Source organism: Cebus imitator, unplaced genomic scaffold, assembly GCF_001604975.1.
Source record: "Cebus imitator isolate Cc_AM_T3 unplaced genomic scaffold, Cebus_imitator-1.0 Scaffold98, whole genome shotgun sequence".
In the NCBI taxonomy this organism is placed as follows: Eukaryota; Metazoa; Chordata; class Mammalia; order Primates; family Cebidae; genus Cebus; species Cebus imitator.
Window position 1 is genome coordinate 3,760,071 of NW_016107413.1, and position 11,262 is coordinate 3,771,332.

Below are 11,262 nucleotides of genomic sequence, written 5' to 3' on the forward strand. Positions count from 1 at the left end.
TCAAATTTGAAGGAGTTCTTTCAAAAACTCTGACAAACTTTCATTTGGAATAATGGTAGAATATTTTGCAAATATTAATTTGGAATTCTATAAAAACATAAGCTCTATAATGAAGGTATTTCAACAATTTTCCTCATTAAAAAATCTTTCTGTAATGAATGTAAAATAAAATTATGTGAGGTTTCTTAATGACTTGTTTCTCATGGAACATAAATGTTTCTCATACCCTGTTTCATTTAGGTTCTTACAGCTTTTGAAAAGCGAATTGCAGCTATTTTTGTCCATAATATCGCTAGCTGGACTTGCTTGTTTCCAATATCCTCGTATTTTCATAATAATGATTGGGAACATAATGCAAGCAACTATTTTCAAGAAGATCAAAGTGTGAATAGAAATGATGATGCTAATGATTGAAGAACAGATATTCGAAATTTTTCTTGAAAAGTACCCAATGAGAATTTCAGAAGCTAAAAAAATCCAACCTATGCGAAAATCAGATTTGACAACAGCAGCACAAGTGTATTAGTTGTACAATAACTTTCTTCTATGATTTAGTCCATTTCTGAAACCAGGTAAAAGGATGTCTATTTATGCCAGTAGTCATAGTAGCAATTCTTCAAGAATAGTTGCCGAATTTTAAAACACTAGGAAATACATTAAACATTCCACTTAAAAATCGTTTTCCCCCATTCTCTTTTGACATGCTTAAGAATCTTGATGCTTTGATTACTGACAAATTTCAAACCTACTTCTGAAAAGGCACTTTTCATTATATGCAGTCTCCAATAAATTGGCAATATCATGATGATGAAGATAGCAGCTACAATTCATTGAACGTACAAAAATGCAAAGCATGTATTCTGCTGTAAATGCATTTTCTTAACCACCCACATTTTAAGAAAAGGCTATCTCCAAACACTATTAAAGATGAGAAAACAAATGACATGGTGAAAAGAACTACAGTGAAGGAAGAATGAGAGAAAAGAAAATAAAAGAGAGAGAGAGAGAGAGAGAGAGAGAGAGAGAGAGAGAGAGAGAGAGAGAAAGGCTTAGAGAAGCTGTATAATGTACCCAAGACCAGCTGGCCAGCCTCCAGAGGATCTGAGATCCTAACCTAGTCTAACCTGAGTCCTCCATGCCACTCCGCTTTTATGACTAAGCCATGCTAGGCTCTTCTGAGACTATAAAGTTGTCTCTTCAGAACTTGAAACACATTTTTATACCAAATGCAACTGTGATTGGCTGGACTGCCAGTCTTGTCCAAAAAAACCCTATTAAACCCATGTTCCTGAAAATGTAGATTATAGAATTTATGTCTAATAACTCTCATAACTGTGCTTTATTGAAAAAAATAAATGTGAACAGCAAGGCAGGATCACATCTTTCCTTGTTATAATTTTAGTAGGAATGGGGCCTCTGTGAACCCTAGACCAGTGAAGGTAAGCTCTAGTGGCTGGTCAGCCAGCGCAAAAGGCAAGAGATTCAGACTTAAGAGTGTGGTAGAGAGGCAGTGAGATGACTGGAGAGGAAGATGCAAAGAACTTAGAAAGAAGCTATGAGGAAGCAAAAAGTAGAACTAGGAATTTGGAGAAGGGCAGTAATAAGGCAGTTTTCCTTATCTTTTCCTTAAATTTTCCATCTGAATAATTGTATAATACTGTGATAAGGCTGGGCGGGGGGAGGGCAGAAGGGAGGGAGGATGGGGGAGAGAGAGAAAATGCATATTGAAGTTTTCTCTTCCTTTATTTACTCTGTATCTTGCTATCTATCCCCTTCCAGTGAGCAGCTGCACTGCAAACCCCATAGCTAAACAGCATTATTTAATGAAAGAATGGAGGCTGGTGGAAGAGGACACTCTTGCGAGGTCTACGGTACTGAGACTAGATAGATCCTAAGCACAGGCAAGAAGGATATACAAAAAGTCATAGCAAGAGTCAATTTGGCGGCAACAGTGCATAAGTCTGAGGATTGAGATTGTCTGCATTGCTCTTTAGTCATTTGATTAATGGTACCTCAATGTCTCTATTAAGACTGAAAAGAGCTATGTCAATTTTTCCCTTTTTATTTCCTTGTATATGCTTTTAATAATAATACGGTTTGTTTGGATTTCTTATTCTTTAACATCTGATAACATTATAACATTATTATTTAACCTTCTTATAATATTACATTTGATTGATTTTTCTTTCTTTATACATTCTCTAACATTCCTATTGATCTATTCAATTGCTCTGGTCTTCATTTTACAAATGAGTAATAACCCTATGAAGCTCTATGTTGGCAATTTGAAAAAAACAATATTTAGCAGCATATTTTCCTAGTACACACACAACACACGAATTTCATAAACTAGAAATAATTATGGCCCCAAATTACCATTTACATTTATTTACTATTCATGAACTATCTCTCTGAAAGTATAATAATAAAAATATGAATGATACTTACCCTACTAGGCCTACATCAGCTATAAGTTTTAGATCAAGGTGAATTACTCGTTTCTGGCCTTTCAACGGTAAGAAATTTGTAAGTAATTTACCACCAAGACCTCCTTCAGCTACCAAAATTCTGTCATCCTCTTTATTGAGTTCTCCTTAAAAAGAGGGAGAAACATTCTTAAAGCAAAGATTAATAACTGAAATCACTAGTGGAACATATTTCAAAAATACAGGCAAGGAAATTCCCAATTACAAATCTATAGATTAGTAAATGGAACCACTAATGTAATATTTTACTTTCAAAAATACATGCCAGGAAATTCTCAATTATGAATCTATAATTAATAAGTAGAATCATTAATATTGTTCTTTCAGAAAAAGTCCAGGAAATTCAAATTTACAAATCTATTAAAAGACTAACCCTAGAAAAACACTTTAGTAAGCAACTGAAAAGAACCTAGTTACATATTTTAAGACCAAGTAAGAACTTTTACATCTTTAAAACAATCTTAAATCTAGTAGTCAATTTACCTTTTCTAAGTTTTGCTCTCTTATAGAATAGTAGCTAAAATTGTTTGTTAAAAAATTCTTCCAAAAATCAAGAGAAGCTATTCCACTGTTTAAGTTTAGAAAACGTGCACATTTTTAAACCTTCGAAGTGAACAGTATACTCACCTACAATTTTACCATTTTCATCAGTTACTGAAATACCCACAGGCACAGGGATTTCACAGTCTTTTCCTTTGGAGCCTTTCAGTGCACTAATTCTACAAAAAAAAAAAGTATATATATACATATATATATATATATATATATATATATATGTATGTATGGGTACATACACACACACACACCCAATGGTTTACAAATAAGAGTAGCAGCCAGATGCAGTGACTCATGCCTGTAATCCCAACACTTTGGGAGGCAGAGGTGGGTGGATCACCTGAAGTCAGGAGTTTGAGATCAGCCTGGCCAACATGGTAAAACCCCGTCTCTACTAAAAATACAAAAATTAGCCAGACATTGTGGTAGGTGCCTGCAATCCTAGCTACTTGGAAGCTGAGGCACAAGAATCATTCAACCCAGGAGGCGGAGGTTACAGTGGGCCAAGGTCACGCCACTGCACTCCAGCTTAGGCAACAGAGTAAGACTTTGTCTCAAAAAAATGATAATAATAAAAATAAAGAAGAGTAGCAATCAGTTCTCTGGCTAATGCAGATGTTAAATGGTCAAAGACAGGGTTTTAAAAAAACTAAAAGTATCCCTATTTCTTTGTATTTTAGACTACTATATCCCATTAAAATGGCATTAGGTGATAATTTAAGTTACTAAGCTAACCACCAAAGGTCATTTTGACCCAAAACTAAAATATTGCAAACTCAAAATGAAGAGATTATTGCTACAATACAAATAATCTAGAAAAAGCTCGGCGTGGTGGCTCATTCCTGTAATCTCAGCACTTTGGGAGACCAAGGCAGAAGGATCTCGAGTCCAGGAATTTGAGACCAGCCTGGACACCACAGCGAGACTCCATTTCTACAAAAAATAAAAATAAAAACATTAGCTCGGCATGGTGGCACCTGCCTGTAGTCCCAACTACTTAGGAGGCTGAGGTGGGAGGATCACTTAAGCCTGCAAGGTGGAGGCTACAGTGAACTGTGATAGCACCCAGTGCACTCAGCCTAGGCTCTATCTCAAAAAAAGAAAAACAGAAGCTACAAAGAAATAGAAAATCCACAAAATAGCAAAGCTTCTAAAAAACTAACCTCAAATGAGAGTACTTAACAGTAGAAGGCAAATCGGGCTACTCTTAAACTGTTCATAAGAGAAAAAAATAGTACAAACTTTTTATTAATTCTACTTTTGGGAATTTATCAAAATAATAATTGAACAAACATGTAAAACAGTATCTACACAGGATACTGCACTGTGGTTATAATCAGAAAAAAATCAACAATAACCTAAATAGACAAATGACAAAAAAAAATTGTTACTTATTATGCAGGCATTCTGAATAATTTTCTGACATGGGAGAAAAAAAGTTAAGCAAAAATAGCAGATTGTAAAATACTGTACTCTCATTTTTGTATTCCAAACTTTTATGCACATAATTGCATTTGTGTAAATATATAGAAAAGGCTTAGAAAAGTCTAGAAAAGATTATCTTGCCTTCTAATGGTGGTGGGGTGGAGTAGCATGGTTAAGACTGAGAAAGTTTTCTTAAAGGTTGTCAAAGACAATTTTAGAAAACAGTAGGAATTCAGATAATTTTCTGTTTCTACAGGGTAAGTTCAAAAACTATACAGATAGACATTGAGAAAAGAAATGGACAAAAAGTTTAAAAACTCTGAAATATTATTTAGTTCAGTCTTTTATGAGTTGAGACATTTTAGGCTTTTACTCAGTTACAAATACAGGAAATAAATTACTTTAAATTACCAATTAAGTTTTTATTTGTAACTTAAAAAAAAATTTCCAGAAGGGTTTGATTTTGTAAAATTTAAGTCATTCAGTAATTACTTACTTGCTGTTTGCTCCTACTCCAGCCACAAACCGTTTCTGAGGATACCTGTCTTTAAGTTGTTTTAAAGTCATTCTGTTCTGGGCTACAACCCAGACGTCACCACCTTTTCCACCTTCTCCACCTAAACGAGGATAACCCATTCCACCGGTTCCTCCCTTGGTGAAGAGTCTTAGGTTATCGATGAAATTTCCATACTTAATAAAAAAGAGAAAGAACGTTTGTATACCAAAAGTGTTATCAATTTAGAACTCCTATCTAGTTCTTTCTTCCACTAAAACTTCTTTTTAAAAAATCGTTAATAGCTTCCTATATGCCAATCCTATAACATTATTTCTTAACTCACCTCCACGTCTCCAATCTGATCCCCTTTCCCGTTTGATTATCTCTCTTAGTCCCTTTTATTTTTTTCAACTATCAGTTATTGTCCCTTCTACCCTGAGGGTTTCTGACTTGGCCTTTTCATTCTAGACTTTCTCCCTTGGGTAATTTCTGCTTGTACCAATAACCATCACCTAGATAAGATATTTTCTATGTCCAATGTGTCAGACACTTACACCAGGATGTAAGCTTTTAATAGTATAGAGCAAATGTGAGCAGAATTTGTATTTAATGTATATTTGAAACCCCCCAATATGTAACCTGTTTCTACATATCAGTTGAATAGATAATAGCCACCTCAAAAACAAATGTTAATATAACAAAATCAATCTTTTCCCCAGGTAAAAATCTGTTCCTCCAATGTTCTCTCATATAATGGAACCATGATTTATTGATTGAGACCACACAAACAGACGTCTTCCAGACTATATGTTTCTTTGCTAAAGCCCTACTACCTTTATTCTCTCTACCACTGCCCTAGTACCTTCATCATATGAGCTCATTTCAGTGTCTATTCATTTTTTCCTTACTGCATTCTCCAACTTGTTGCCTGAACTATTTTTCTGAAATTGATGTGATCTCTAATCGTGTTTCTTCCTTACTCAAAAATCCTGCATTAAAAAAAAAAAGCTTATGAAATAAAGTAAAAAATTCTTAGTACTACAGTGGAACCTTAAACAACAGTGGTTTGAACTGTGTGCATTCACTTATACACAGATTTTCTTCCAATAAATATATTAGGAAATATTTTTGAGCTTTGCAACAATTTGAAAAAACTTACAAACAAACCATGTAGATTGGAAATATTGAAAAAAAATCAAGAAAAGTTAATTGTGTCATGAGTGCATACAATATACATAGACACTAATCTATTTTTTCATTTACTTCCATAAAGTATACATATTTTAATTTTTTAAAAACTAGAGGCTGGGCATGGTGGCTCATGCCTGTAATCCTAGCACTTTGGGAGGCCGAGGCGGGCAGATCACGAAGTCAAGAGATCGAGACCATCCTGGCCAACATTGTAAAACCCCGTCTCTACTAAAAATAGAAAAATTAGCTGGGCGTGGTGGCATGGCCTGTAGTCCCAGCTACTTGGGAGGCTGAGGTGGAAGAATTGCTCAAACCCAGGAGACTGAGCTACTGCACTCCAGCCTGGTGACAGAGCAAGACTCCTTCTCAAAACAAACAAAACAAAAACAAAAACAAAAACAAAACAAAACAAAACAAACAAAACTAGAGATGGGGTCTTACTATGTTGCCAAGGCTGGTCTCAAACTCCTGGCCACAAACCAACCTCCTACCTTGTTGGAATTATAGGTATGAGCTTAAAATTTATCAAAACTTACACTTACAGACCTTACATGGCAGCATTTGCAGTTAAGAGAAATGTAAGCAAATGTAAAGATGCAGTATTATAGCATAACTGTGTAAAATTAAATGTAGTACATCCTGTACTACTGTAAAAATTTCGTACTTTCTGTTGCTATCCCAGTGAGCTCAAGTGTCCCAAGCAGCCATTTAAAAGACCATGTGATGCTAATCACCTCCCCATGAGCAGTTCATCTCGCTAGTAAATTTTGTATGTCAGTAAAAAGTGATCTCTCACAGTTCTCTCGCATTTTTCATGTTCAGTGTAAACCTCAAACAACACCATGGAACCCATACAAAGTGCTACTAGTGATGCTGGCAGTGCTCCCAAGAAGTCAAGTCATGATATTACAGTAAAAAGTTGAATTGCTTGATATGTACCACAGATTAAAGTCTGTAGCTGCGATGGCCAACTATTTCAAGACAAATGAATCCAGAATGAGAATCAATGCAGAAAAAAAGAAAAAAACAAAAACATTCATGAAGTCACTGCTGCAGCTATGCCAAGAGGTACGAAAACTTTGTACTTTTTGGTAATTAACTTTTTCTCATGTATTGAAAATGTAGCTTTTATGTGGAAGCAGGATTGCTATTTTAAAAACATACTTTTAGACTAATACAATTCAAGAAAAAATAAAGCTATTATATGACAATTTAAAAGCAAAAGGAATGTGAAGGATCTAAAGCTAAAGAATTAATTGCCAGCAAAGAATGATTTGATAATTTTGGAAAGAGATTTGGCTTTGGCTTTAGAAATATCAATATAACAGGAGAAGTAGGCTCTGCCAACCAAGAGGCAGCAGGAGTTCCCAGATGCCAAGAAAATCACTGAGGAGAAAAAATCTCTCTCTAATCAGGTTGTTAATGCTGATGAAAGTACACTATTCTGGAAAGGACGCCACAAAAGACATTAGTAAGGAAGAGAAGTGAGCACCAGGATTTAAGGCCAGGATAGGTTAACCCTACTGTATTGTGCAAATGCAGTTGTGTGTACAGTCAGGACTGTCCTGACCTATAAAGCTGCTAAGCCCTCAATCTTGAAAGGGAAAGATAAACATCAGTTGCCAGTTTTTGTTGGACAACAAGGCCTAGAGAGCAAAAGCCTTTTTCTGGATTGGTTCCATGGATTCTTTCTCCCTGAAGTCAGGAAGCACCTTGCAAATATGAGACTGACTTGTAAAATTCTGATATTGGACAGTACCCCTCCACCCCCCACCCCTGCTACCCAGAACCCCATGAGTTCAACACCAAAGGCACTGAAGTGGTATCCTTGTCCCCAAACACAATGTCTCTAAATCAGCCTGGAGATCATGGGGTCGCAAGGACCTTTAAGGCTCATTACACGTGATATTCTATGGAAATGATTTTCAACTATGGAAAAGAACCCCAATAGAGAAACTTTCAGGAAAGTCTGAAAGTTATTACACCATTGAAGATGTCATTATTATTGAAAAAGCCATGAAAGCCATAAGCCCAAAACAGTAAGTTTGTGCTGGAGAAAACTTTGTCGAGGTGTTGTGTTATAACTTCACAGGATTTACAAGAGAGCCAATCAAGGAAATCATGAAAGAGATTGTGGATATGCCCAAAACAGAGGGAGAGTGGGTAAAGGACTTCAAGATATGGATCTTGAAGAAACTTAAGAGGTAACACACAACAAACCAGAGAAGATAGCTTGATGGAGATGAGTACCTCAGATCCAGTCGCAGATAACGGGGAAGAAAATACAGAATAAACTACCAGAAAAACCACCACTAGACAATCTGGCAGAAGGGCTCCTGTTATTCAGGACTGCTTTTGACTTCTTTTATGACATGGATCCTTCTGTGAAACAGGCACTGAAACTAAAGCAAATGGTGGAAGAGGACTGGTACTCTATAGAAACATTTCTAGGGGAAAGAGAAAAGCAAAAGCATGACAGAAATTACAATGTACTTCCATAAAGTTACACACAGTGTGCCTGCCTCTCTTGCCTCCCATTCCACCTCCTCCACCGCTTCTGCCTCTGCCACCAGAGAGAGCACAACCAGCTCCACCTCTTCCTCCTCAGTCTACTCAACCTGAAGACTACAAGGATGAAGACCTTTACAATAATTCACTTCCACTTAATGAACAGTAAATGTATTTTCCCTTCCTTATGACTTTCTTAGTAAGTTTCTTTTCTCTAGCTTACTTTATTGTAAGAAAACAGTATATACTATATACATATTTTATATGTGTCAACTTACTGTTTATGTTGTCAGTAAGGCTTCCAGCCAACAGATTATTAAGTTTTTTGGGGGAGCTGAAAGTTATATGAAGATTTTCAACTGTGAGGAGGCACCTCTAACCCCCATGCTCTTCGAGGGTCAACTGTATATCCAAAGCCACTAAAATACCCTTCTAGTATATATATTTTTTGAAACAGTGTCTGGTTGGGTTGCCTGCGCTGGAGCGATGTGGCACTATCACCACTCACTGCAGCCTCAAACTCCTGGACTCAAGCAAATCTTCCACTTCAGTCTCCCAAACGGCTGGGACTACAGGCACCACACCACCACCCGACCTGTTTTTAAAGATGGGTTCTTGCTATGTTGCCCAGACTGGTCCTGAACTCCTGGTCTTCAGGGATCTTCCCACCTCAGCCTCCCAAGTAGCAAGAACTATAGACTCACCAGCCAAGCCTAATTCCTTCCTGTATCCTTTTCATTTGATCAACCTTCCTCTCTTCCTATTTGCCCTGTACTACATGAAATACTGCCATTTTACATGCTATTCTGTTCATGCTTTTCCTCTATTTAGAATATCATTTGTTTTTTCTATTATAAATCCTGTCATATTTTCTAATGTCTTTCTAAATTCCTGTAATGAATTCTCACCCTGACTTTGCTAGCTCTCTCAGCAATTTGATTATGTCTCTATTATTATACCTTTATAAATCTTACATTGCATTTAGTGTTCACCTGTTTCCTTCACGAAATCAAGAACTTCTTGTATTAACCTCTCAGGTTATTAAAATATATGTATTAATCTCTTAGGCTATTACAATCAAAATACCTTACAGAGTGATTTCTTAAATTCATAAACCACATCTCTAGTCATTTAGGACAGCTATTATCAAAAACATCTTTTTTTTTACCCAAAAAAAGTTGAACTATTGACCATTGTAATATATTTGGGGAGAGTTTCTACAGTTCCATTAAACATGTAACACTTTTTTCCTGCTCTAGATAAATCAGATTCAGGGGCTTAGGAGCCTTACTTAAAAGGAGTATTTTACTCTGGTCGTTAGAAATAAGTAATAGCCAAAACATGATGCAGGCAGGGTTTCAAAAAATATTACCAGTAGGGTAAGACTTTTTTTTTTTTTTAATTCAAAGCAGTTGTCAATTTCTAAGGAAACAATTCTTAAGACTGCCACTACACAAAAATCGACCTAAATGTTCTGCAAGAAGGCACAAAAATTACAGGCTTTCGTGTTTTCATAAAAATCCTTTAGAAAAACCTTAAGCAGTGCACTCAAGGAGAAATACAAAAAAGCAGGCTACGGATATTACATAAAGTAAGAAAAAAAACACCGTAACATTTGGGCCACAGCAGGCAGTTACCCCAGTTCCTCATGCCACGTGCACAAATGTCCCTAAAGAAACTCAAACCCTGCCCCCCAAAAACCGTCCTAACCACGGTAGGTACACACACCATTGTCACCGCTTACTGGCAAAGCGCGACTACAGGATGCGCGGAGAAGTCTATGGGAAAACCAAGCAGGCAAGAGGCTGCAGCAAAGAAAGTAGTGGAGAGACAGGGGAGCGACGGAGAACCAGAGCCACCAGTTAGCGCTAAGGATACTAAGCTGAGGGGACCCGCACGGACCTTTCTGAACAACACGCAACTGCAATGCACCATGGCTGCAACAGGCCAGGAAACCTTCTCGCGGAAGCCCCACTATCCAAAGTACGGCGCGGCCTTTTTACATCATCGCCTGCCGCCGACGCGATTTCTCCTCCGCCCACAACAGCCGACTGGCGCATGCGTTGTGTGGTGCTCTCTGGCGCTAACTGCCGAGTGAGCCGTGCGGTGCAGGTAGGGCTAGGAGACCGCTTCTGTTAAAACACTTGAGATAGTTTCCAGAAGTCGTGGGACAAAGGACAGTAGGGCGCAGGGTGGGTGCCTCAAGAATGAACATTTTGAGTGGCATGGAGCTGAAGAGTCAGCTGCCTTGAAGCAGCTTTTATGCTAATTGAGGAAACTAAGTCTTTACTCAGCTTGAAAAAAATTCCAGCAGACCATAAATCCAAACGCGTAAAAGACACGGAAACTCTGGCAAAAAAGAACCCCAAAAGCCATTAGTTGAGTGACGACCTGAGTAGTCCCCAGCCAAAGCTTCCAGGAGACAATGAATTTAAAACGTGGCGGCGGCACAGAATTGTATTGAAAATAATGTTAGGATCTGATATCTGTGAGAGAACTCTACTGTGCAAGTAAGAGAAAGCTTGTTTTCAACTGTCAGAAAGTAGCTGCTTGAAGTTGGGAAGACAAGCTTTTATCTCTTATTTGAAGCAAACCTTTGTG

At 37.3% G+C, this 11,262-nt stretch overlaps 1 protein-coding gene across 4 annotated transcripts in view; it reads right to left on the reverse strand.

The window, feature by feature from the left end:
• Positions 1-10,709, reverse strand: part of GTPBP10 (GTP binding protein 10) — a 36,843-nt gene extending 26,134 nt beyond the window's left edge. For all 4 annotated transcript variants that reach the window (XM_017536538.2, XM_017536536.2, XM_017536540.2 and 1 more), the window contains exons 1-4: positions 10,564-10,709; positions 4,963-5,156; positions 3,114-3,205; positions 2,449-2,593 (exon numbers count right to left, since the gene is read on the reverse strand). In XM_017536538.2, the coding sequence (XP_017392027.1) occupies positions 2,449-2,593; positions 3,114-3,205; positions 4,963-5,156; positions 10,564-10,596 (464 nt within the window). In that variant the 5' untranslated portion in view covers positions 10,597-10,709. The remainder of the gene's footprint in view (positions 1-2,448; positions 2,594-3,113; positions 3,206-4,962; positions 5,157-10,563) is intronic.
• Positions 10,710-11,262: the final 553 nt, after the last annotated feature.